This window comes from Felis catus, chromosome D3 (genome assembly GCF_018350175.1).
Source record: "Felis catus isolate Fca126 chromosome D3, F.catus_Fca126_mat1.0, whole genome shotgun sequence".
NCBI classification, from domain to species: Eukaryota; Metazoa; Chordata; class Mammalia; order Carnivora; family Felidae; genus Felis; species Felis catus.
Genome location: NC_058379.1, coordinates 28188834 through 28216608, shown reverse-complemented (window position 1 = coordinate 28216608; position 27775 = coordinate 28188834). Strand labels below are relative to the sequence as shown.

At 47.2% G+C, this 27775-nt stretch overlaps 1 protein-coding gene across 2 annotated transcripts; it reads right to left on the bottom strand.

The window, feature by feature from the left end:
* Positions 1 to 2073: 2073 nt before the first annotated feature.
* UFD1 (ubiquitin recognition factor in ER associated degradation 1) lies at positions 2074 to 27683 on the bottom strand. 2 transcript variants are annotated; one of them, XM_019814905.3, is made up of 12 exons: positions 27525 to 27683; positions 24079 to 24211; positions 23668 to 23700; positions 20032 to 20153; positions 16773 to 16903; positions 14120 to 14192; positions 9719 to 9787; positions 8349 to 8414; positions 8031 to 8078; positions 7165 to 7253; positions 5659 to 5740; positions 2074 to 2197 (listed from the first exon to the last, which is right to left on the bottom strand). In XM_019814905.3, the coding sequence occupies exons 1-12, from the start codon at positions 27525 to 27527 to the stop codon at positions 2123 to 2125; spliced, it is 924 nt and encodes a 307-aa protein (XP_019670464.1). In that variant the 5' UTR covers positions 27528 to 27683; the 3' UTR covers positions 2074 to 2122. The 2 variants fall into 2 exon arrangements, with proteins under 2 accessions (XP_019670464.1, XP_044897782.1); XM_045041847.1 differs by lacking the exon at positions 2074 to 2197 and adding an exon at positions 2390 to 5551.
* Between the last annotated feature and the right edge of the window lie 92 nt (positions 27684 to 27775).

Here is a 27775-nt window from a genome sequence, read left to right as displayed (position 1 = left end):
GTCCTGAAGGAACCCAGGCTAGTAGTGGAGGCTAGCGAAGGATGTTTCCAGCACAGTGGCAGGCTGGTCCAAGGCATGGAGGCTGCGTGTGACAAGGGGCAGAGAAGAAGCCTTAATAAGTAAGTATGGGGCAGCTTGTATGTCTGATTAGGAATGAAGGCTTTACTCTGAGACATGGGAAGACATGGAAAGTTTGTAAACAAAAGAGGTGCACAAGAGGAAATAAAAGCAAAGAAGCTAGTGAATCTGAGTAGTCCTGCAATACCTATGCAGTGGGTCTCCAACTTGGGAAAACTTAGTCATCCGCTGGGGAGCCTCTTACAATGCAGTTGCTGGACCCACCCCAGGAATGAGACAGGGTCAGACTCTCAAGGTGGGCCAGAATGCTGCAATTTTACCAGGAGTCCTGCCAAGCTGGCTCATAGACCAAGCTTGAAGACAGAGAGGGCTGCAGACCAGGGGGCAGCAGTAATGACAAGGTGACCCCTCCCCTCTATATCACCAGAAGGCCCACCAAAAGAGTCCACCTGCAGCCCAGGCAAAAAGAAGTGTGGCTCCAGCAAAGCACCAGGAGTGGTTTTATTGCATACACTGTAGATGTTGCTTAGGAAAGACAAAAACCCAAGGCCAGTGCCTTACTTTAATATTCATTATGCATCAAATGATACATTAGCCAGTGTGATCCTGCAAATGGAGGCTGCCTACCCACCAAGGAGGGCTTCTATTTCAGCTAGTGAAAGAGAGATCCCCTTAAGTGGAGGGTCAGGAAAGTCACAGCAGTGCTTCATGCCTCTTAATACCTTGTCCATCATCAGTGGTGACAGTCTGGGCAATAGTCCAGCTCTTGTCTTCATGACAATCATCTATTCTCTTGACTTGATGACATGTGGGTGGACCCTGGAGCAACCATCCTGAAGGGGGCATCCTCTCTTGAGTGTTCAAGGAACTCTGTCCAGAGATGGAATCCTCTGTTTTCAAGCAGGAATCCTGGTACAAGAGGAGACCCTGCTCGGGCTGACAATCCCAACACAGGGTTCAGAGAACCTCACTTCTCCCTACATTCTCCAGAAGTCCTACACAGAAGCTCTTTTCTAATGGCAGGATGGAACAAGGGACACCTGCAAGCAAGTCTTCCTCCAACCTCTGGTTGGAGGCCCGGTTAGGGCAACCCATGTTGGTACCTAATCAAACATTTGGAAGCAATCCAGGTTTTAGTCATTGCCCATTTTTATTTGAAATTCTTGATGTAAAATTATTTTCAAGGAACAAAAGAGATTAAATTAGATTAACATGTCAAAAGATCTCACATTATAGAAAGTGATCTGAGACCAAATTAATATTAATAAAAAAGATAGGCCAGCAGAACCTTGGATAATTTAATACATTAAAACTGGGAGTGGGAGGTAGGGAAGGAGAAAGAGGAATGTACCTTTAGCACTTATTTATTCTAATTCGTATTTGTGCTTCATCATGAAGTTGTTTTACTGTAGAACAGATTCATTTAGGTTTATTCACTCATATTTCCATATGAAATCAAAATACAAGTGGAAATGTATTCAGATCAGGAATCCACCTTCTGATGGTTCTTTTGAAAAAAAAAAAATCAATATGTAAAATAAAAATAGAAACACCCTTCCTGATATACTTAAATTGCAGCCAGAGTAATGGGATAACCACTATTTATAGAGCACATATCTAGCCATTTTTTCTAGGCCAAAGGCAATGTTCTAAGCTATCAACCTGGGAAAAGAGAGGATTAAGTGAAAAAAGAGAAACAACACCTCAAGTTAGAGCAACCCAATCCCCTCCACTGGTTTTTATCAGGAATTGGGGAACTCTGCTTTGGCTAAGGCAGTGGGAGCACCCCCAAGGGCTGAAAACAAGAAGGGGCAAGGAGGAGGCTTGCCTATGGGATCTCAGAGTGAGCTTTCTCCTTCCCAAAATCAACCACCAAGTCTGATTGTTCCACTTCCAGGTCAGACTCAGTAATTCTTAGGTAACTCTAAACAAAACACAAAGTGACAGCATCCTCTGCAACAGTCTAATCCCATCAGAGCCAGTAACTAAAAGCCATTATGTTGCAATTGATTATTTTATTTTCCAATCAGCCAACAGTCCCAACTTATGGCTTTCTTCCCTTTTTACGCAACGACTGTCCTTCTCCAGAGAAAGCGACGAATCTGCCTCCAGCTTCATCCTAAGTGTGAAGATAAAATACTATTTTCAGAAACTCCTTGGAGGCTTAGAATAAATGCTTTATTCTGTTGACTCATGTGCCAGCCACCCATTTTCCTCACTTCCACATTATACATAAGAAGAAATGTCTTTGAAGTGGAAACATAAATCATAGTCTACTGAATTGCGAAACAAAAGCACAGAATCACAGCTATGCCTCTACCACAGCCTTTATTCTCAGGTTGAATGTACATCCTTTTGCAGAAGAATCACATTTTCAAAATGGAAAAATGTAAAAAATATAAAATACACCCCAAAAGAAGAATCATCTGTAATTTCACCACCCAAAAATATTTCCAGCCACTTTATTATATATGACTATATATGACCTATTATACTTCCCGAATCTGAAGTCAATGAATTTCTTTTCTCGTATAGGCTACAGAAAATTCCATCATGTGGGAGAGGCAGTCTTCCACCACTGGATGTTACTACCAGGTTTGCGGTATTGTAAACAGTTGTGGTGAGCAGCTTACTGTGTTTGTACGCAACTCTGATTTTTTTTTTTTTAGAAGTATTATTCTTCCATAAAAGGACTGTGTGTTATTTTTAAGGCTTTTAATATTATGGTCACTAACCAGCCCTCAGAAACATTCAATCAAGCTATTTTCCCACCAAAAGAAAGAGGGCTTGTTTTTTTCTGAACTCCTGAAAACAGCAGGTATCTTTTCATCAGCTTGTATTTGCTAGTCACTTGGAGGCGTTATCTGTGCAAGAGGATTTCACACTCCATAGTACGTGCCCCTGCCTGCACTTGCCCCTCCTGACCTCCATGCAGGAGTGTACTGGTGTGGTGGCAACCATGTCAAGTTGAGTCATAGCTAAACCAATCAGCCTTCCTTTTCTGCAGAGCCTTCTGTCTTGTCCTGCTGTCCCTGTGTCTGGCTTCTCTCTTCTGCATATATTCAATCACAGCAGGCATCCCGCTGTTTTTGTCTATTTGCAGGTGCATCTCATGGGGCCTTTAAGCTGCCCTACCTGGACTGGCCATCCTCTTGGTGCTACGAATGGCTTCAGGGCTCCCTATTTCCTGGACCTAAGGCTTTCTTATTTCTACTTTATTCCTTCATTTTAGTAGGGTACATCCTCCAGATGCTTCCTGAGAAAGGGTGTTTGAGGAATACCTTTTTGTGAGATCCTACATATCTGAAATTAGCCTTTTCTACTCTCACGTTTCCCTGATAGGTTTGGTTGGTGTTAGATTGCTGGGGCTGCCATAACAAAATATCACAGCCTGGGTGGCTTAAACAATAGATATTTTCTCATGGTTCTGGAGACTGGAAGTCCAAGATCAAAGTGTTGACAGGTTCGGTTTCTTCTGAGGCCTCGCTCCTTAGCTTACAGATGTCTGTCTTTTTGCAATGTCCTCACACGCATGGTCTTCCCTCTGTACAGCTAACTTTCCTCTTCTTACAAGGGCACCAGTCAGACTGGGTTGGGGGGCCACCCTAATGGCCTCATTTTAACTTAATCACCTCCCGTAAAAGCCTTTATCTCCAAATACAGTCATATTCTGAGGTGCTGGGTGTTAGAGCTTCAACACAGGACTTGGGGGAATATAGTTCAGCCTGTAAGAGTTGGGTACAGAACTTTTTAGAAAAGTTCCCTCTCAGAATTTTGAAGACACTGCTCCAAGATCTCCTAGCTTCCTGTGTCCTGCTAAAATGATGCCATTCTTAATCTGTGGTACAGCCACTTTCTGCCTTCTGAAAGCTTTAGGTTCTCTTCTTTGCCTCAATAGGGGGCTATTTTCATTCACAGTGTTGGATGCTCAGGGGGCCCTCCAATCTGTAAACTCTGTGCCCTTTAGTCTGGGGACATTACTTCCCTGATGGTTCCTGCCCCTTTAGTTTCTCTAATCTCTTTTCAGAACTCTTCTGATTTAGAGGTTAGCAGCAGAAACTTCCTGACTACAGTCTTCACTCTGGGGTGAGCTGGCTGGCACATTCCTCAGGGTTCATCAGACTGTCCAGAGAAAGCTCCTCCAACTGCAATAAGCAAGTCTGGCAGCCAGTGTGTGAGCCAAGCAAGGGAAGGATATCAAGGGTGACAACATTCAGGATGCAAACTGTTACTCATTTGCTCTTTTAGTTCAGTTCTATCCACTGTACTGATGGCCCCAGCCTCGGGACCTGTTGTGATGCCTCTTCCAGAAGACGAGCCTCCAGCTTTCTCCTGGGGTCAGGCAGGTACATCCCCAGCAGGTTAAGGGGATAGTGGCAGGGGGTTGGGGAGAGGAAGTGCTGTGGTTCGGTTCTTTGTGACACACATTCCATCTTTGTCCCCCATTTCCAGAGGTGCCTTTCAGAGCTCTACTCTCTACACCAATCTGCCTCTTGGCTTTCCCCACAGCCAGCTCAGAATGTGGCTTCCATGGCCTGCGAAGTCAGTTACCCCTTCTGTTCTGGGGCTTTCAAAGTTTTGTGGCAGCTGCCTCCTCTTCTTGCCAATGTCTTTATTACCTTATTACCTTGTGCCACAGCTTTCCTGAGGGTTCAGGATGGGGTAGCGCTAAGCATGTGCCTTCAATCCCATCATCAGCCACACATTTCTTCTCCAGTACTTATGGATTAAACAGCTCCAGCTGTGCCTCGCCCTCCCTTTCCTGTATCTCCAGCAGTCAGGTCACAAGTCAGCCTGGAGGACGGCCCTGCTGAGGCCTCCAAGCTGGAGGCAGCAAGCCCCAGCATGTAGCTGGCAAAGGCTTGGAAAGGCACTCAAGGAGGAGTCAGAGGGTAAGGTCTCATTGGGGAACCACACTGGTTCCTCTAAGCCTGGAAGTTTCCCAACACCGTGTTAATTCAAGGAACATTAAGACCAGGGCGGGATGCAAAGGGGTAGGAAATACGTAAACGGTGTAGTGGTCTCTATCCCCAAGCACCCCACAGGAAGAGGGGAAGAGTTCAGTGGCCAAGGGGCTGGTGATGGCCCTGCAGCCAGGATCCTGAGTGGGCTCACAGAACATCTGCCCTCTAGCCTACTCTAGATCCCCAAGACACTGAGCCTAAGGGAAAAGGAACCAGGAGAGTGGTGGGTCTGAAGTGCTGGTGTTCTAGAAATAACACGAATTGCCCCTGAACCCTGGGTGCCCTCACCTCCACACATCTTCAGGCTCACATGTGTAAAAATGCAGACAATCACGGCAGCCACCTCAAGGGACGGGGCTGGGGATTAAATAGTTAACTATGGCACTTGGTCAAGGCTCTGTGAGCTGGTATTGTGTCGATCACCACTGCCAGGTGACACCAGAGCTGTGGCCTACACACTCCCCGCATAGTCTCAACGGGACAATCAGGCTGCCAGGGAGAGGAGGGCCCTAGGCATGGGGAAAAATATGACAGAAACATCCTTATTCAGAATGGAAAGAACTCTCCAGTCATCATTAACAAATAAAACTTCTCATTACCAGTAAAATAAACTCACCTCTTCAACCTTTTTGACCAGTGGACGTGAATTTCTGATGAAAGTGATCTTACCAAGTTTAAATTCATAATTGGGAATTCCCCTGTGAAGGAGAGCAAGGAGGAGAAGTGTTAGTTTCAAGAGAAAAAAGCATTAAAATTCATTTTTTTTTTAATGTTTATTTTTTGAGAGGGGGGTGTGGAAGAAAGAGAGCACACACACACAAGCGGGGCAAGGGCAGAGAGGGAGAGAGAATCCCAAGCAAGCTCCATACTGTCCATACAGAATCTAACATGGGACTCAAACTAACAAACCATGAGATCATGACCTGAGCCCAAACCAAGACTCATACAATTACCCGACTGAGCCACCCAGATACCCCGCATTAAAATACCTTGTTTTTTTTAAAGTTTATTTATTTATTTTGAGAGAGAGAGAGAGAGAGAGAGAGAGAGAGAACGAGCATGCACATAAGCAGGGGAAGGGTAGAGAGAGAGGGAGAGAGACAATCCTAAGCAGGCCCTGCATTGTCAGCACAGAGCCCGGCATAGGGCTCGATCTCACAACCCATGAGATCATGACCTGAGCCAAAATCAAGAGCCGGACACTCAACTGACCGAGCCACCTAGGCACCCCTAAAATTCATTCTTGACAATCAAGAGGAAGGCAGGCAGAAGATACAAGTGTCCTCCCAACAACTCTCATTCTGGGGTACACTGCTGTACCCACTCTGGCCTTGGGCCAGCCCTCTGGTGCTCCCCAGCATCCTTCCTGAAGTAACCTGAAGGCAACTGGGGAAGAGGCCTGTAGACCTGGGGCCTGGCCTGCAGGGAGGGGTCACCTGGAGGCTTGGGGGCCTCATCATCTCTGTCCTCTAGCCTCATAGAGCCTGCAAGGGCTACATTCACACTGAATTCTTTAAGCTCTCTTAAGAGACTGGGTAAAAACACTGCCAGCATTCTCCTTCTGCTCTAACACACAGAGTAGACAGGTGACGACATATCCCTGCTACCTCCATGAAGGCCACCAGAGCAGGGAAACTGCTCTAAGAGTCTCTGGGACCCTAAACAGAAACACATTAAGTAAGGCAGTTCCTGCCTCCTGTTTGAGGGAAGTTGACATAATGTGACTTGAATTATTTGAAGTCACAAAATAGGAAAACAGGGAGATTACTAAACAGGTAGAGGAATGACCTGAAACAGGAAAGCAAGCTGATCAGGTACTACTTGGGAACAGGTGGAGGCAGAACTGGAAGCACCAATGGAGGCTGTGGGAGAGGCTTGGCAGTTGAGGAAGGGCACCAATACCCACTGTCCCCCTCCCCACCCCTCCAGAAACAGTGGCTCTGGTGGTGCTCCAGCCCACTGAGGAGAACAGGCAGGGGTCATCCATTAATACTGCCAGCCTCCTTGGTCCAGGCTTGGTCTCTAGAGCTCCAGTGAGGTGGCCCCACCCCAGGAATCTGGCACAGAGCCTCCCTGTAGGATGACAAAGCATCAGGCGGGAGCAGAGTCAGGACAGACCCACCTTTTAATGTCTCCAGGCTTGATTGGGGAGGGACTGGGCTCTACACCTTTCTTCTTCCCATCCAGTCTATTTCCAGAGCCGGAAAAGGCCTAGACAGGTGAGCAAGAAAGTGCGCAAGAGCTAGTGAGCATACACATGCCCTTTGCCCAGAGATCGCTGCAGGGATGTGTGTTGGAGGTGGGCTGTCCAGACTACTTAAGAACTGAAGCCCTCACTCCCCAGCTGCTGGAGTATGGACAGCCGAGAACTCTCCGCCCAGCTCCTCAGAGGATTACAGTGAGATGAAAGGAGCCTCCTGGCCCAAACACAGCCACCCTATGGGGGCAGCCAATAGCTAATGACAGGTCGAAAGGTCTGGCCCTAGCTTCTGCAGGGCCACCCAGCTCAGGGCCCCAGGGGTGGGGTGGGCTAAGGCCTCTGTTGCAATGCCCCACAGCTCTACTTTCTAGTCCATCTCCTCTGCTGCCTCCCAGCACCCTAGTGCCAGCACACCAGCCATCTCTACCTCTTCCCAGGGAGGCTGGCTGGCGGCAGCACTGGGAGGTCACACTGCAACTTCCTTTCACAGAGGCCATGTTATTAGGGATAGAGCAAATGTTGTCATGTCTGGCCAATCTAAGAGAAGAATACGTGTGTCCTATTTTAACTTTTTGGTAAGTTAGAAATCTTCAAAAAGAAGAAGAAAAATTGGAAAAGCCTTGTAGAACTGTCAGGAGGATTCCAGGAGAAAATGGATGTAAAGTGCCACGTAACCGAGAAAATGCCAGATATGTGTGTACACGGATGCCCAGAGCCCCAGTCCCTACGGAGGTCCCCAGATGGCACAGTGGGCATACAGAAAGTTAAATGTGTGGCCTGGTACTCACACGGAAGCCCAGCTCTCCAGCATAGCCGCTGTGGTCAGCTTCGCCTTCCTGAGAGGGACAGAAATCACGCGATAAGCCTCTCAGTAGGGATACCCCAGCTTTTCTCTTGGGCCTCTCATTGCTACTGCCAACCCTGCACCCCAACAGCTGGGACACACTGTTCCACGGGAGCAGGGCACGTGGCCATGTCAGCACCGGCAGAGGCCAAACGAGAATCAGCTGTCAGGACAAACCCAGGACGCCCTCCCACAAAAGTCCCATTACCAAAGAGGGCAAACAGTGCTGGAGCTGGGGAGGGATGTTGGTGAAACAACTTACAGCAGACTCCTCATGCTGGACTTGTCTTTCAGGCTCCTTGTAACCCAGTGGGGCATCGAAGTCTACCTGTGGTGTCAGAAAAGTAGTTTTGAGATGTGGAGACACTTAGGCTTCCTTAGCTTTTCTAGTTTAATGGAGGCAACTGTAGGTTCACATGTGGCTGTAAAAAATGCTACAGAAAGTTGCCCTGTATGCTTTGCCCAGTTTTCCCAATGGTAGTGTTTTAGAAAAATTGCATATAGTATCACCACCAGGATAGCAACAGTGACATGATCCCACCTTCCTGTTTAGATTTTCCAGTTTTATACTGACTCACTGGTGTGTGCATGTTAAGGCCTCACAATTTTATCACAAGTGTAGGGCAATGTCTCCATCCCCACAGCTGAGATACTGGACTGTTCCAACATCACAGGGACCCCTTGAGTTGTCCTGTTACAACCACACCCACCTCTCTCCTGGCTTTCTCTCCTAACTCCTGGCAACCATTACTCTGTATTCCAAGTCTAAAGTCTTAACAGTTTCAAGAATGTAATACACATGGGACATATAACATATGTCAGAATATAACCTTTTGGGATTGGCCCCTCTTGCTCGGCAGCATTCCCTGGAGATCTACTAGGCTGTTGTGTGTACCAGTAGTTGCTTCCTACACAGGAGCTAAGTTTTTTTAGCTTTTTATTTTTTAAGTGTATTTATTTATTTTGAGAGAGACAAAGACAGTGCAAGTGGGGCAGGGGCAGAGAGAATCCCAAGCAGGCTCCACACTGCCGACAGTGCAGAGCCTGACGTGGGGCCCGAACCCATGAAGCTGTGAGATCACGACCTGAGCTGAAATCAAGAGTCAGATGTTTAACTGACTGAGCCACTCAGGTGCCCCAAGTTTCCTCAGCTTTTAAGAATATTCACTCTTTAGGGGCACTTGGGTGGCTCAGTGCGGTTAAGCATCCGACTTGGGCTCAGGTCATGATCTCACAGTTCATGAATTCAAGCTGCGCATTGGGTTCTCTGCCATTAGTACAGAGCCCACTTCGGATCTTCTGTCTCCTTCTCTCTCTGCCCCTCCCCTGCTCACACTCTCTCAAAAATAAACATTTAAAAAAAAAAAAAAGAATATTCCTTCTTTAGCATGTCTAAGATGCTGGTGGGTGCAGCCACCTCAGAACTGGCTACAACTCTGCCAGTTCTCTTGGTCTAAGAAGGATCATAAGGTCAGCAGCCTCCTTATAATGTTCTGATATCATCTTCCTCCTCTTTCACCCAAACAGTCCCAGGGGCTACATGACACCCTCGAGGGGAACTGGCCTGCAGGGGCCATCAACTGCCCATCTTCCTTCACCCCAAGCGCACTTGTAAGCAGCAAAGGTACTTACGTTCATGTCACACTCAATGATGGACACGGCTTTGTCAGGCTTGGTCTCCATCACCCGCAGTTCATAAATCTGTAGGAAAAAAACAAAAATCAGTTTCACAGTTCATGGCAGCATTGGGGGCTGTCGTCATTCATGTTACTGTGGCTCCCTACTAGGCTCGCATACACATCATTCACCTCCATGACCCCCTCCCCCAGATGCACCTCTTGCTGGCTGCCTTTGTGGGGGAAGGCTGCTTTGATGCCCATAAGTGGTTCAAATCAGATAAGGTAGTTATGCATCAAATTGCAAAAGACACAACCTTTATCCCAGGAAGTTCACTTCTAGGAATTTATTCTAAGCAAATAATTAGCTAAATACCCAAAGAGAAAATTCTGAGAATGCTCACTCCAACATTGCTAATAATAGTGCATTCTCAAAATACCTACCAATAAATTGGCTAAATGAATAATATTTGTTCACATATATAGAAATTATAGTCGCCAGCGGAATACCATGCAGTCAATGGGAGAAGTTAAAGTCATATTGCTGTATGTCCAAGATGATCTCAAGTGTGTCAAAAATGTGTATCAAAACATCCAGAAGCGGGGTGCCTGGGTGGCTCAGTCAGTTGGGCGTCTGACTTCGGTACAGGTCATGATTTCGCAGTTTGTGGGTTCAAGCCTTGTGTTGGGCTTTGTGCTGACAGCTCAGAGCCTGGAGCCTGCTTCAGATTCTGTGTCTCCCCCTCTCTGCCCCTCCCCTGCTCATGCTCTGTCTCTCTCTGGCTCTCAATAATAAATAAACATGAACAAAAAACAAACAAATAAACACTCAGAAGGGTAAGAACAAAAAGTGGCAGAATCTGCTTTTTCATGCATCGTTTCTGGTTTTCTGTTTACCTGAGTATGTCCTGCTTTTACAAAGAACAGTCTGGAGAGTCCCACCATTAAACAAAAGCCTCAACATTAGGCTTTTGGGGAGGGTCCCCAAAGTAAAGTGAGAAGGCTTCGTGTGCCCAGTCTGTTTTTAAAAGTTTCCTCATTATTTAATAGAAAATGAACAGGGGCGCTTCAGTGGCTCAGTCAGTTAAGTGGCCAACTCGGGCTCAGATCATCATCTCAATGGTTCATGAGTTCAAGCCCCACATCAGGCTCTGTGCTGCTAGCTCAGAGCCTGGAGCCTGCTTCAGATTCTGCATCTCCCTCTCTCTCTGCCCCTCTCCCACTCAAACTGTCTCTCTCAAAAATAAACGTTGGGGCGCCTGGGTGGCTCAGTCGGTTGAGCGGCCGACTTCGGCTCAGGTCATGATCTCACGGTCCATGGGTTCAAGCCCCGCGTCGGGCTCTGTGCTGACAGCTCGGAGCTTGGAGCCTGTTTCGGATTCTGTGTCTCCCTCTCTCTGACCCTCCCCCGTTCATGCTCTGTCTCTCTCTGTCTCAAAAAAATGAATAAACGTTAAAAAAAAAATTAAAAAAAAAAAAACGTTAAAAAAATTAGGAGGAAAAAAAAAAGATGAACAGAAATGAATGCATGCTACTGTACGGATGTAACGCAATTTCTCCAGTCAAAATCTGGGCTGACTCCAATGGGTTTGCCAGCACCACACTACTACCAAAACTGCTATGAAATCTGTACATGCACCCCTGTCTCCGGAGGAACATGTTCTCATTTTGCTACAGTACTGCTGTCAAACTGCAGGTCACAAGGAATTAGTGGACCATAATACCAACTATGTTGCAACCAGAGCTGGGAAAGAAAAATCTTAGAAGGAGCACCATAGAAATGCCAGAATATATTGCGTGAGGTATACTTCCTATACTTCCATGACAATTTCTAGTGTTTTGTGTTATTCTTAAACGTTCAACATGTATGGGGAGTTCCCAGTTAGTTTTACTGATTGAACTTTTTCTTGGGTTGCAGACACTTTCACTCTGAACAACTCTTCAGGCTTATTCTTTTCTAATATTTTAGATGTTCTTGCTCGAGGCTCTCAAACGTTATTACTGCTTTATGTGGCGACATTTACCAAGATTTACTTCATATTTGCTAGTTTATTTGTTCACCATTCCTTCTGGCATGCTGGTCTTTCCTTCTAGGAGAATGCTTATTCCTGAAGCACATGCTTTTGAAGTTCCATTAGTAAATAAACTCTCTGGGATTTGGTTTATCTGAAAATATTTTGATTTTGCCTGCATTCTTTAAAGATTTTGGTGACAGTTACTTTCTGTCAGCCTCTGAAGATACAGTTGCTCCTTGAACAACATGGGTTTGAACTGCCGCTGGTCCACTTACATGCAGTTTTACAGCACAATACCTTAAATGTATATTCTCTTCCTTGTGACTTCTTTTTTTAAATTTTTTTCATGTTTATTTATTATTTTGGGGAGAGACACACACAGAGTGTGAGCGTGGGAGGGGCAGAGGGAGAGACACACAGAATCTGAAGTAGGTTCCAGGCTCCAAGCTGTCAACACAGAGCCTGATTAGGGGCTGGAACTCATGAACCATGAGATCATGACCTGAGCCAAAGTCAGATGCTCAACCAAGTGAGCAACCCAGGCACCCCTCCTTGTGACTCTTTTAACAACATTTTCTTTTGTCCAGCTCCACGATACATATAACATAACCTATATGTGTTAATCGACTGTTTATGTTTTTGGTAAGGCTTTCAGCCAACAGTAGGCTATTAGTAGTTAAATTTTGGGGACTGAAAAGTTATTTGTGGGTTTGGTGACCCTAACCCCATATTCTTCAAGGACAAACTGTATTCTGCTATTTTTGGCTGTAACAGTTGCTGTTCAAAGGCTTACTATTTACCGTTCTTTTCTAAGTACCTTCTCTCTGCTTATTTGGTATATGCAACTCACCCTGTTTGATATATACTATACTCCCTGTTACTGTGGGCTGAAAGCCAGTTCTAAAACAATTTCATTTATTATCTCTTCACAATATTGTGGCTCCATCATTCTCTCCTGCTGGGATTTTCACAGTGTGTGTGACTCTCTCAGTGTACCCAATAATTCAGTCTCCCCTATGCTCATTGCCTTGATCTCTTGTGTAGAAATTTTTTTTAATCTTATTTATTTTTGAGAGAGAGAGACAGAGAGAGACAGAGAGAGTGAGCAGGGGAGAGGTAGAGACAGACAACCCCAAGCAGGTTCCACACTATCAGTATGGAGCCTGATGTGGGGCTCGAACTCACAAACCATGAGATCATGACCTGAGCCGAAACCAAGAATCGGACGACTGAGCCTCCCAGGTGCCCCTCCGTGTAGAATTCTAAGGAATTTCTCCAGATTTAGCTTTCATTTCATTAATTCTTTGTCAGCTGTTATTTAACTCTTTGACTGTTTTTCAAACCCTCCTGGTTATTTTTGGTAGTCTTTTATTGATTGCTAAATTTTATGATTCTGTTTTTAAAAATATCTTTGAACATTTTACACATAAGTACTTTATGTTTGCATCTGAAAATGCCAATACTGATTTCCTTAAGGGTCTATATCTGCTTTTCTTGTCTCTGCTTGGGTGTCAGGTGACAATGTCCCCAGGCGAAGCCAGGTTCTGCTTCCCCTGTGCCCCACAGCACTTGGAGCACCCTGCAGGGCCAGCTCCTTGAGGGCCCGTCCAAGGGAGGGAATCACAAGGACAAGGACCCAGGCTACTTTGTTTCTGTGTTCCCACAGACCAGCAAAGGGATTAGCTCAGATCATAGGTGCAGTGGAGAGGTTCTAATGGAGGCACAATCAGTACCCTTGGCCCATGGGATACAGGCTATGATTAATAATGTTAAGCTCATTCACCTGCAAATGCAATCAATCCTCAAAACAGAGCTGCTGAATGAATTACTACAGGGGTTTAAACATGAACGCATAAGGATTTTAAAAAGCAAAGAGTAGGCAGCAATCCTGATAAAAGCCATGCATCCCCTGCCTAAAAAGAACCCCCATTCATTCTGTGCTGACAGCCTGACAGCAGGAAGCCTGCTTAGGATTCTCTCTCCCGCTCAACCTCTCCCCCATTCGTGTGTATATGCTCCACATGCTCTCTGTCTCAAAATAAATAAACAAACTTAAAAAAAAATGGGGACCCATGGACGGCTCAGTCGGTTAAGCAACCGACTTCAGCTCAGGCCATGATCTCATGACTCGTGGGTTTGAGCCCCGGGTCAGGATCTGTGCTGACAGCTAAGAGCCTGGAACCTGCTTTGGATTCTGTGTCTCCCTCCCTCTCTGCCCCTGCCCCGCTTGTGCTATCTCTCTCTCTCAAAAATAAATAAAAATATTTTTAAAGAAAGAAATAAAGAAAGATCCCTCCCCCCACCCCCCATTCAAACATCAGAATGGACACTGCAAGTCTTCAGGTGTGACCTACGCTGACCTTGGCTCTGGGCCCTATTGGCCCCGCGGTTGAGACACTCACCTTCTCATTGTAGTTGATGGCAATCACATCCCCTGTGGTCAGGCAGGCAAAATTTCTTAATGCGTTTTCTAATCTGCAGACACACACTGTTAAGGCAACATGGCAAGATGGGTACCTTAAATCTGAAACAAGTTCTATAAAGGTTTAGATGATCACTGTCATAAAGTATACCAGACAGGCATATACTGGGCTGGTGCTAAAACACACAGCTTTGATACAGTGAGATATTACTCAGCAATAAGAGAGGGTGAACTCATTAGATGGATGAATTTCACCAACACTGCTGAGGGAAAGAACCTGCCACAAAGTGTTCCCTCAAGAAAGGCAGCTCTCTGAGGGGTGGGAAGCAGCAGGGAGGTTCCTAGAGCTGGATATCAGGTGAGGAGGGGCAGGCAAGGGCACAGCAGACTTTTTGGGAAGATGGAAGTGTTCTGGGTACATGGGTGTTCACGTTTGTCAACTGACCAAACTGGGAGTTTTATTGTATGTAAATTACACTCAACAAGTTGATCTTAAAAATCCTATGGGAGGGGCGCCTGGGTGGCGCAGTCGGTTAAGCGTCCGACTTCAGCCAGGTCATGATCTCGCGGTCCGTGAGTTCGAGCCCCGTGTCAGGCTCTGGGCTGATGGCTCAGAGCCTGGAGCCTGTTTCCGATTCTGTGTCTCCTTCTCTCTCTGCCCCTCCCCCGTTCATGCTCTGTCTCTGTCCCAAAAATAAATAAACGTTGAAAAAAAAAAAAAAAAAAAAAAAAAAAATCCTATGGGAGCATGGAAGAAAAAAAGACTGAATGAATCATAAATAGTCCCCCTCAAAAGTTCATCAAAAATCAAAGATGTTCTGACACTTGTTCTTCTATCTTTTGGGTGGTAACCCAACTTTAGGGCAGTATGTTCTAAAATAAAAACTAAAAAAATAAAAATTAAAGAGGGAAAGGTAACCTGTAAACCCTTTTTATAATTGCAAATAATAATAATTTCTCTAAAACTGAATAACCCAAATGCCCAGGCAAGGGAGTTATGCCTAATCACACGGAATACTTTAACCATATCATCCTTGTCAATTCAGAGAATTACTTTAAATAGAATGGGCAAACATATGACACTCCTCCAGAACCTAGCACTGTGACATGGCATACCAGGCAAGGCTCTCAAGAGTCTGACTTGAGGGGAGAAGACTCAGCCTGTCCAGGATCCCTTCTCTTGGTCAGATAGCCTTTCAAGATGAGAACAGCTTTGTGAAAGGGCATTCGGTATACACTGTCTTCGCTCCCTTGCATAAAATGCCATGCTGTTGGGGTACCCTTCCCTTAGCTCCAGCCCAGCTGTCAGAGCCAGCCCACTTGGTTTCTGCATCACAGCTCTACATGCCCAACCTTCTTGGCTCTGTGCTGAGTCTGCTTTTACTAAGAGTGCCTTTATCCTGCCTGTCAGCCAGACCCAGGAGCACCAGACTGCCTCTCCGCTGACGAAACTGACACTCTTTTTCCATGAACTAACAAGTTAACCATGCGGATAGAAACAGCCTCTGAAAACAATCTGGGAAGTCTGCACCGCAACACACATGAAAATCCAGAGAAGATCAAAAGGGGGCATGGTCATCGAGGCAGACACTCCTGGGCACTGATCACCAGACAAGCACCTCCAAGGCAGTGCTCTGAGGCATCAGGTGAGCAGACATGTCACAGTATGTCACCCTGCCTGTAAAACGGGAAGCCTCCAACAATGAGTGTGGCGAGCACAGCTCCCCAAGCCCACACCATGTCCAGGACCAAGTCATAGGGAACTCAATACGCTGGTCCAGACATAGTCAGCAGGAGACTCATAGCCCACACGTCCAGGATGTAGCCGACATCAGCTTGCTCCTGGGTTGGGGTTGGGGACAGTGTGCAAGTAGGGCGGGTAGAAGCAGTTTTGTTTTTTTTTTAAACTACCTACCTGTCTGTATTGTTCAACTGTGTTTCATCGAGCCTTTTAAAAACAGATAGTGGAGTGGTTGCCCTATAACAAGATCTCAACAAGCAAGCCAGGGCCTCCAATCTAGAGGTCTAGACCACAGACCACACACAGCATGCTCCTTGCCCACACCAGTTGTTTCTTAAATTATCAACACCCATGTCTGGCTCACATTCAGAGAACATTATCAAAAACCACTAAAACCTAAAACCTTTTCTTTTCTCTTGCTTACAGAAAAATGTACTGTGTCACTGCTCCCCAATGATTTGGAGTGAAAAGCATTAACCCTGGGTAAAAAGTGAGGCTGAGTAGCATTCATGGTTGAGGTGGGGCACGAGGGGCCCGTGAGGGTTTGGGCCTTAGAGGCAAACCAGCCAGCCTCCTTCCACCAAATACACTGAGCTTTGTGCCAGGTGCCCCAGTCTACCTGGAGGAAGGGTTCCACTTTGCTCTCAAGGAAGTGTCTGGAGAGTGTCCAGAAGAGGCCCAGAGAGTGCCGCGTGTGCTTGTCCAGGCCCAAGCCCAGTTCCAGGCCAGGGTGGACATGCTGGCTAAACACCATTATTCTCAAACCACAACTCCAATCAGAAACAAATGTGTGGTCCCCAAAGTAGGCACATGCTCAACAAAGAGCTCGCTTTTTACAGACTGCCAGCACACCCCTCCCTTGTCCAGAAGAACCCTTATCTCAAAAGGATACACTGCTTTGGGGTTGGTGATGTCCAGGAAGTCAGGGCTCTGAGGCTGGAATTTGGAGTACGTGGCTACTTGAAGGTTGACACTCTCCACCTGGACCAAGCCCCCTTCTTCCAATAGCAAATTCTGCATCATCTAAAAGAAGAAGAAAGCTACATGAGGCTCCTGGAAATCAAGTGGCCAGCATGAGCATCATCTAACCACACACTCAGCAGGCCAAAGTCTGGCATTCTGATGGATCTTCCTTGGGTCCCTGGAAGAGGAGCCTGAGATGAGGACTTGGGGACATGTAATTTAATTGCGATTTGATGTTAGGAAAGAAGGTAAAGCCAACCAGCAAGTGAGTCAAAGGCGTGAAAGGAAGGAGGCCTTGGGGTACTACCTAGGTGCCTGCAGCCAGCAATGTGTCTCTGTCAGCCTCTAAGAAAAGATGGTCCCCTAGAAGGAAAGGCCACTAGCTCCAGGTCTCCTAGAGACAGTGTTTCCCCAGGGAAGCTCACCCCTCCATACCTTTGAGTTGTCTCACACACAACTTACAAGGCCTTGGAGCAAACACGGCTGCAACGGGAGTAGGATAATGATGGCACCAGGTGGGCTTACCTCACATGGAATGGCCATATAGCTGAGGCAGGTGCAGGGTGGTGACAAGTCCCCAGAGGTGTCTGCTACAGGGGGTCACATAAAACTGACAAGATAACTTCATACTTCTATGAAACCACCCTGTGTGGTGGGTGCTGGGTGAGGAACAAGGCAGAAAGATACGAACAAAGGCTTGTGAGTACCTGGTGTGCAGGAAGTCAAGAGACCAAAAGGCTGACACTCAAGGGTCTGAGACAAGGAGGGTGGGCCAGGAATGAGGAACCCTGCATGTCTTGGGAGTGGTTTTTTGCTTTTTTTATTTTAAACTTTCTTTTTTTTTTTTAATTTTATTTATTTAAAAAACAATTTCTTTTTATGTTTTACTTATTTTTGAGAGCAAGAGAGACAGAGCATGAGCAAGAGAGGGGCAAAGAGAGAGAGGGAGACACAGAATCTGAAACAGACTCCAGGCTCTGAGCTGTCAGCACAGAGCCCAATGCCAGGCTTGAACTCACAGACCACGGGATCATGATCTGAGCCGAAGTTAGACGTTCAACCGACTGAGCCACCCAGGCTCAGAGAGAACCAGGGGCACCTGGCTGGCTCAGTCAGTAAGGCATGCAACTTTCGATCCTGAGGTTTAGTTTGAGCCCCATGTTGGGTGTAGCTTAAAAAAAAAAAAAAAAAAAAAAAGGCCAAAAACCAAAACCAAACCAAAAAAACCCCAAAAAACAAAAAAAAACCTTAAAAAAAAAAAAAAAAACGCAGTGAGAACCGTATGAGTGAGCCTCTACACACCCATCCCTGGGTTCAACAGATCACAGCTAACCTCGGCTCCTCATTCAACACCCCACTCCCTGACCGCATCCCACACTGGGCTGCCCTGGAGCCAGTCCCAGGCATCACATCCCTTCAAGAACGCTTCACCCAGGCGGCACTGATGGACCAGCACTGTGGCTCACAGAGGCGGTTAGGAGGTAACTCTAACAGTCCAAGGACAAGATACAGGTAAGAGGAAGGTAGGCCAGGGCCAAGGAGGGCAGAGGTCATGAGTGAAGCTAGAGGGTGAGCAGGGCCCTGTGGGCCTGTAGAGGTCCTGACACACTCTCATTGAAGGACACTCTTCAGGCTGGTGTGGTCGCTCCAACAAATGTAGTACACATAGTAGGACAGGCACAAAGCAGCAGGCTTCCATGCACTCCCAGTGGTCCTGGGCAGAGATCTCGATCTAGGCCAGCAGATGAGGCCTCAGGTGCTAGAAGAAAGACCAGCATCTGCTCCAGGCTGACTTGTCCTGAAGAGGCCTGGGAGCTCTGGGTAGGACAGAGCACCTAACAGAAAGCACCTGCTCACGTACCGCTGAGGGTCAAAAGATCCTTAGGCCAGCTCTGCAGCAGCAACTGGAAACCCCTAGGCAATCATCTGCTCTGGCCAAGAGCTGGAAGGCCAGCCCAGGAAGAGGCAGGTCTATGCTACCTAAAGAAGCTTCCCAGGGAATATGATATTTCTTGGCAAAAAGGATCCAATTAGTTTTCTGGTCCAAAGCATCCTGGGAGATTGGACAAGGGGCCACCAAGTCTGTGGGTTGGAGAGAGAACTTTGGAGGTACGGTGTACCCCAGTGTTACCACCTCCTCTTTTACCTCTACACATGGGTCCCAGAGCAGCTCTGAGGATCCAGAGTGGCCCTGAGAAGTTGTCAGTGTGCAACACTTCAGCCACCCACATCACTCTATCCGATGAGTGGGACAAGTCGTCCAGCCCAGGAGGGGCACCTGCAGACCTACAGGACAATAAGGTACCAAGTGGCAAGTGTTGGGAAGAGCAACTGAGCAAGGAAGCAAATTGAGTCTGGGCTTTGAGGCGTGAGTAAGAGCTCCTTTGGGACAGAGGCTGGGAAACAACACAGGAGGGACCAGGAAGCAGGTGTGATGGGAGTGCAGGGCTCCCGTGGGGAAGAGGCTGGCCGGGCCTACCATTAAGGAAGGACCCAGGCTCAAGAGAAAGTTTGGGTGCAAAAAAGAGACTTTGTTTTTATGGCAAGGAAGTGATACACTTTGGAAAGACTCAGTTACAGACAAATATCTAAACACACACATGATGATGTGAAAAAACTGGGGGAGAAATTAGACTTGGGGAGCAAATGTATAAAAACCTAAAATTCCAGGGGTGCCCTAGTGGCTCAGTCAGTTAAACATCCAACTCTTGATCTCAGCTCAGATCATGCATGGTTTTTGAGTTCCAGCCTTGCATTGGGTTTTGTGCTGACAGTGCAGAGTCTGCTTGGGATTCTCTCTCTCTGTCTCTCTGTCTCCCCCTCTCTGTTCCTCCTCCGCTTGTGCTCTTAAAATAAATAAATGAACATTAAAAAAATAAATCAAAATAGAAACCTAAAATTCTGTACACAGACCACTTCAAAAATACTCCTGCTTCATTATTTTCGCAAAAGCCTTGCCTAGGAAATGGCAGGTAAACAGGTGGCTGTGGTTTCTAGGCTACCAGTTGGTCGGTCTACTGTCAAAGAAACGTCACCCCCCAGCATGCAGAACCTTGTTCCAAAACCCTTCTCTATTAGCCATGTAATTGTTCCAGGGGTGAGGCTCTCCCACGTGCTGGGGGCCTCCCTACTTCAAAGCCCCAACCTGAGACTCTCAGACTCTCAGAGACTGGCACAGTCCCACTCACCCAGTGTGGGAGGTAGCAGATGCCCTCGTCGGCCACAAACTCCAGCACACCACAGTGCGTCATGCGGTCTGAGTTCTTGTTGGTCAGTTTGAACAGCATGGGGTAGGTAATGTTGAGTCGGCCTGAAGAGGAGAGAGAGGCTGAGGCAGAGCTTCGGTGAGGGAGTTCTATTCTCTGAATGAGCTCCTCTGAAAATCAGCCTCCCTGGGTGTTCCCCAGAGCAGGCACTCAAACCTACAAGGTGCTTAGGCCCCTGGGTGCCTACCCACCCAGTAGACCCCATGCTCCCCTGACATATCACTTGGCCCAGAGCTCAGGAATGTTTGGTGACCCAGGTACACAGTACCGGCTCACACTTGAAGTTTTCTGAAACCCCAATTTTAAAAAGTGATACGTTAACTCATTTATTCATAAATAATTTCATTGCCACCCATGTGCTGGACAAAATCCATGCCTGCAAGGGTTTCTAGTTAGAAGGGTGGAAAAGAGCCTAAATGTCCATCAACTGATGAATGGATAAAGAAATTGTGGTTTATATACACAATGGAGTACTACGTGGCAATGAGAAAGAATGAAATATGGCCCTTTGTAGCAACGTGGATGGAACTGGAGAGTGTGATGCTAAGTAAAATAAGCCATACAGAGAAAGACAGATACCATATGGCTTCACTCTTATGTGGATCCTGAGAAACTTAACAGAAACCCATGGGGGAGGGGAAGGAAAAAAAAAAAAAAGAGGTTAGAGTGGGAGAGAGCCAAAGCATAAGAGACTCTTAAAAACTGAGAACAGGGGCGCCTGGGTGGCTCAGTCAGTGAAGCGTCCGACTTCAGCTCAGGTCACGATCTCGCGGTCCGTGACTTCGAGCCCTGCGTCGGGCTCTGGGCTGATGGCTCAGAGCCTGGAGCCTGCTTCCCATTCTGTGTCTCCCTCTCTCTTTGCCCCTCCCCTGTTCATGCTCTGTCTCTCTCTGTATCAAAAATAAATAAAATGTTAAAAAAAAAATTAAAAAAAGAAAAAACTGAGAACAAACTGAGGGTTGATGGGGGTGGGAGGGAGGGGAGGTTAGGTGATGGGTATTAAAGAGGGCATCTTTTGGGATGAGCACTGGGTGTTGTATGGAAACCAGTTTGACAATAAATTTCATATATTAAAAAAAAAAAAAAAGAAGGGTGGAAAAGAAATAAACACGTACACCTAGATGTTGCAGTGCTCTGTGAGAGTCATGGGCAGGCCAGCCAGGGAGGGAATGCCAGAGAGGAAGCAGCCTGAACAAAGGCATGAAACCCAGCCAGTTTGGGAATGGCTGGCAATTGGGTGAGGCTGGGGCACCAGGACAGGGTGTGAATGTGGTCAGGAGGAGAAGGGATGGGCCAGACACTATGCAGGGTGGAAGCATTCAGCAATGTGGCTCTCTGCAAGGTCACCACACAGTCCGTCCGTCCCCTCACTCTAGTGGTCCCAAACTGAAGCCCCATGGATGGCCAGAGGCAGGCAACAGGACCATTGGCAGGCTGACTCAGGAGTGTAGGAGGTGCAAGCAATGTGAAGCAGGAGAACCCAAGAGTCGGGGACCTGGCGGAGGGCTCTGCAACAGACTGATGCATTGACAAGCAACACTGTTTGCCATGTGCCAGGCTCTTGCTTACTCTTCCCAGAACAGTGAGGTAGGGACAACCATTACCCTTTTCATCTATGGGGAACTAACATGCCCAGTCAGCAAGAAGCCCAGGATCACACAGCCCAGGAGTGACCATGCTGGGATTCAACCCAGGCTACTGGCCCAGGTTGATCTGGCTTAACCGCTAAAGCCCACTTTGGCCTGTCGGTTTAAACATGGCAACAAAAGTTCCATTCAGCACCAGGAGGTATGGCAGACTCTGCCTAGGATTCTGGTGATGCAGATCAAGTAAGAAGCTTGGGCAGGAAGCCACAGATGAGGGAGAAGAGCCTTCAGAAGTGGCAGCAGTGGGTGTATGTACCCCCCCACCCCCCGCCAGTCACCAAGGGTGCCTTGGATGCTGGAGTACAATGGCCAAGGGCCCAGAGGCCAGGCCCTCTGTCCCCAGGGCACCTCTCAGCTGTGGAGTTGTGAAGCAGAACCATGGTCAGTCAGGATGAAGTAGATCAGGCTGTAGCCAAGGATCCAAGATTCTTGTCGTTGGAAGAAACCCCTATGTTCCTCAGTCTAGTAGTTTTCAAAGTGCATTTCCTGATTTAGAGAAGTGCCTTGAGGCTCTGAGCCCTCTGCACTCCCTCACCTCCTCCAAATTGAGTAGTGACACTTTTATAAATTAAGACTCCCTGTAAGATTTCATTTAGACAAAATTTCTTCCAAGACTTAAAAGATCTGAACACTGATCTAAACTCTACTGTCCCAATCCAAGTCACTTCTTAGACACTTGTACCAAAGGTCACTCCTGGCACTCAGCTCCTGGGTCAGCTCAAATAGAAGGGCAGACTCTCTGGGGGGGCCTTGTTCCCTCCTCTATGATGACAGCCTGAGGGCTATGAACTCCAGGGTGCTCTATCTACCCACTGGCTAAGCAAATGCCAGAATTCAAGGCCTCTACTGTGTGTGGCCACTGCCACTGCTGGCATTGGTTAAGCGATGCTGGCTAAAGGCCACCTCCTGTTTTCTGACTGGCGTCACATGGGCTTGGGCTGTTTATACACACGCCACAGGGCACCATCTAGAGGAGGCACTCCTGCCACATAGCAGCTCTGATGGACAGGTGCCATGTGTCCCTGTTTAAAGATGAGAATACTGAAGTTCAGAGGCCAAGTCACTAGTCTATAGCCAGGCCAGGCTGCACCCCTTCTCTACAGTGCTGTCCCACATGTAGCAGATACCAAGTGTGGACCTGTGCTTTGGTGACCTCCACTGTCCTCCCTTGGATGGGAGGAATTCACACCAGAAACACCACTGAATCTCAAAAAGCAGTGACTGTGCCTGTAGTCAGGGGCATGAGGTGTCTCTATGGGTTGTTCTCAGGGGATGAGAGGTTGAGGAAAGAGGAAGTGTGGCCACTCTCACAACCCTTGGGACTTTCTGGCTCCTGCTATAAGAGACAGAACCTGATGAGAGGGGCAGGTTCTGGGGCAGAAGATAATGCGCTGTCGATGCAGTGGGGCAGACAGGGCTAGAAATTTGGGCCTGGAACTAAAGAAACATGTTTGGGGAGGAGGTGAAAAGCCTATGCACAGCATTCTCTTGGGAGCTGACAGCCTCCTTTAGGGAAAAACCTAGTGAACCCAGCCAACAGAGTCAGCTGCCTCCGCAGGGTGAAAAGCACTGTGTTCAAACTTTCCTTGTCCTGATGGGATCTGGATAAAGTGTGTGTGTGTGGAGGTGGGGGGGGTCGGTGTCAGGAGAGTAGAGAGCCTCCTTCATAGGGGAGAAATCTAGAGCTGAGTACTCACTGGCCCCCAAGTGGACAGCTGGCCGCCATTGGCCATCACCTCACCAGGCATCCGTGGGCCCAGCAGTCCAGCCCAGTATGCAACCTCCAGGGACACTTCCCATCCAGACACAATGAAGGGTGCCTACGTCTGGACATACTGAAGAACATATGCCCAAGTTTCTGATGTCCATACTTAAATGACCTCAGTTCCCAGGTCATGGAGAAAATACTTACTGAGTTGATCGAGGGCTGAGGGCGGCATAATTACTGTGGAAAGAACATTTAAGAAACATTAAGAAAGTAAAAATTAAAAAGGCAGCACAAAGCCAAAATTTAGTTGCTGTCATATCTTTAAAATGTACTACACGATACTTGTAAAGTAGCCAGAATTTCATAATGATCTTTGATAAGGAATTTTACTTGCTGTAATTTATTGCGGGAACCAGATAGCTATTAGCCATAAATCTAATCATAATTAGAACTCTCCCTCCCACCCCAGGCCCCCCTTAGGAAGTCTGGGGCAAGCAAGACTCTCACTGTAACTAGCTTCTGGTTACACATGCAAAACAAGGGCTCCTGAAGACTGCAAGCACTGTAGGCTGAGGGCAGGAAAGGTTACTATTCAAAATAAAAACGAGCACATACTCTTCCCTCCTTTCTCCACATCTGACCTGTCATTAGGCCCTGCGAGCATGGACACGGAGAAGCAGCGGTACTGCGTGGAGAAGCGGTTCTGGAAGACCCGGGGAATCGGGTGGTCAAACATGTTGAAGGAGAACTACAAGGAAGGAAAGAGATACTGGAGTTAGAACAGAACAAAGGTACATCTCTTCACGTCAAAAGCCCAAACAGGTCAGGGTAGTTGATGCTGCTTCACGTGTATAAAGGGCAAGATGCACGGCAATCCTGATGGACCAGAGCAGTCGGCCTGAAGCACTTCCCGGTGGCACAGTGAATCTCAAATCTGTTTCTACACATTCTGCCATGCCCAGTATCATCCCTCCAATCTAGAGTCTACTGCTTTCTTACTAAATCTTACTAAAATATATGATTAGCCACGTCAAGCCTGTCATTAACTTCTTTCAGTCTCCCATGCCTCTGCTCCCCAAGGATCCAGGCCAGATCTCACATACACCTCAGGGACTGGCTACTGACAGCCCTTACAATCTCCTATACCGGCCACACCTGGTTTCTCCAACAGAAACACTTGCCCTCTTGTTAATTTAAAGAAATCTATCTATCTGAGTGCCCGAGTGAGCAAGGGGTAGAGGGAGAGAGGGAGGGAGAGAGGGAGGGAGAGGGAGGGAGAGAGGGAGGGAGAGGGAGGGAGGGAGGGGGAGAGAGAGAGAGAGAGAGAGAGAGAGAGAGAGAGAGAGAGAGAGAGAGAGAGAGAGAGAATCCCCCAAGGTGCAGAGAGAGAGAGGGAGAGAGTGCAGATCCTGGAGCGGGGCTTGAGCTAACCCAATGTGGGCTCGAACTCACAAACCGTGAGATCATGCATGACCTGAACCGAAGTCAGATGCTGAACCGACTGAGCCACCTAGATGCCTCCACCAAAACATCTATTGAGTGCCCACTATCTGCCAGGCTCTGAGCTAAGCACTAGCAAAACACTCTAATGATGTTTGCTCACTAACAAAACAGGTACAACATCTGCCCCTGGAGGAGCTGACATTCAAGACAAGGGAATCAAGTAAGAGAAAATGTTTCCACGTCTGATACTGATAAATGCTCTAAGGACAAGACGGGGTAAGGGAAAGAGCTCCTGAGAATGCTATTTTAAATGGGTGGTCAGGAAGGGACTCTGCAAAGACTTGAGTGCCAGGAGGGAGCCAGGTAAAAAACAGGGAATGGCATTCCAGACAACAGGAAGAGCAGGCACCCAGCATTTGCACTCCGTCCCTTTCCCCTGGCTTCCATGACCATCCTTTCCTGGTTCCAGGAACCTTCCTTGCTTTGCCCAGGGTTTGGACTGATGCCCCTCCAATGTGCTCTCATGGTGTTATGCCATGGTAGTCCCTCCTGCTAATAAGTAGAGCCAAGATATTGTGCCACCAAAGTTAATATCCCAGCTCTTAACTTGTGGACTATGGTGAGGCTTAGAAAACATTTTACACAGCAATTTGGAGTCTTCTCAAAGTATTGCAATTGCCATGACGTCCCCCCAACCAAATATAAAATTGCACTATAGGGCATAAACCCAAAAGAATTGAAGGCAGGGTCTTGAAAAGATATTTGTATGATGTTCACATGCTCATAGCGACATTATTCATAATAGCTAAGGGATAGAAACAACCCAAGTGTCCATCAACAGATGAATGGATAAACAAAATGTAGTACACCCATATAATAGAATATTATTCAGCCTTTAAAAGGGAGAAAACTTTATCACATACTACAACGTGGATGAACCTTGAGGACTTTATGCTCAAGAGAAATAAGCCAGTCACAAAAAGACAAATGTTATATGATTTCACTTATAGGAGGTCTCTAGAGCCATCAAATTCATAGAGACAAGAATTAAAATGTTGGTTGCCAGGGGGTAAGTGAGGGGAAATGGGGGGAATTGTTGTTTAATAGGTAGAGTTTTAGTTTTGCAAGATGAAAAACTTCTGGAGATCTAATACCCGACAATGCAAATATACTTAACACTACAGAATCTATGCTTTAAAACAGTTAAGATGGTAAATTTATGTGGTTTTTACAAGTTTTAAAAAATATTTCACAATAGACAAATATTTCTTGACTTGATTCCAAATATACATCAAGTAGAGACAAAGCCTGATTAGGTAGTTTACTAGCAGTTCCAAAATCAAAATTAGCAAGATGAATCTGCAGTCTTCTTAAAATGCAAACACAGCAAGTTACTGCTTAAAATCTCAAACGGCTCTTCAATCCCTGGGGCTTTAGCACAGTAGTTTTCAAACCTTTGTCTCTCCTTCCTTTAAGCAGAACTCTGTTCAACAAAGTCTTGGCCAGAAGCATAGCAAATGTGAAGGTAGAGCAGTGGAGTGGGGTTTCCCTGAGGCTTTCACTACACCACCCCATCCAAGGCATTTTTTCTCTTTGCTTTTGTTCCTCATTAAGTCAGAAAATCCCCACGAAGTATTTAACACCCTTAACGATCTGCCTTCAATCCACCCATGAACCTGACCTTCTGCCCCTCTCTGCTGCTCCCTACCCCAAGTCCTACTTTCCTTCATAATCCCAATATCTAGTATACTGCCTAGACCTATCAGGTATTCAGGGTCTTTAAGTGGATGAGGATGAACTTGAGAATGGAAACATGATTCAACAATGAAATACTTGGGACAAAACCTAGTAGTCATTATTTTTGCTAAAATAAGCAAATGACACTGAGGCAATGCTGTACAACAGTAATGAGACTCAGCATTGCATCCAGACAGACTTGGCCTCAAATTTCCACTACCCGCTTCTTTGACTACCAGTAAACTACCTACTTCTTTAAACCTTGTTTTTTTCATGGTTAAAATCATACTAATCGTCCTTGTCTCCAAGGGCATAGTAGGGATTAAATGGGATAAGGTGTAATAAGGGACTGTGGGTGTTGAAAGAAGTGTAAGAGAAAAAGCGCCAGCAACAATTAGCTACTACTGTTGTTATCCACTGAATCACTTAAATAGCCGAAGGCATCATTACAACCCAGCCAAGACCAAGAGGTACTGCGCTTGAGGAACTGGCTCAAGGGCTGAGTGTTCCGGCCCACCGGAATGGTTCCCAAGCATTCTCCCCCTAGGGGGGCTGACTCTGCTGCTCACGCCCAACCTTTCAATTAATTTGGTGGAATGGAAACCTGTCACCTGTATAGCACTTATGAGACCCGTGAGTGGACACAAACGTAGAAGAGTTTTCACCCTGAAGGAGTTCAAGTCCAACTGAGAGGAAATTCGAACCATGCCCAGGACTACCGGAGATAAACTGAGGCCGATCGTGGTCAAGGGTCCGGCACTCGCCCGGCGGGGGTGACTCGGCATCTCCGTGGCCGTTTCTGTCCGCCCCGCCGGGCCCGGCCTCGGCCCCTGGCTCCAGGCCCCAGCCCCAGCTCCCAGACCCTGACAGGCCACACTCACCATGGTGGACACCTCTGCCTGGCAGATGCCGCTTCACCCAGAGAACGTTAGGATGGGAGCCCGCCGACCCTCTCAGCTCACAGCCGCCGAAGCCGCCGAAGCCGCCGCCGCCGCTTCCGCTCCGACGCCCTGGGAGGCTCACCGGAAGTGCAGGACCCGGGACCCGGGGGTAGGTACGGAGGACAGCGGTCGGCTACAAAAAAGAAAAGGCCAGGCAATGGCTCTAGGGCCTAAAATTTCACTGGGATATT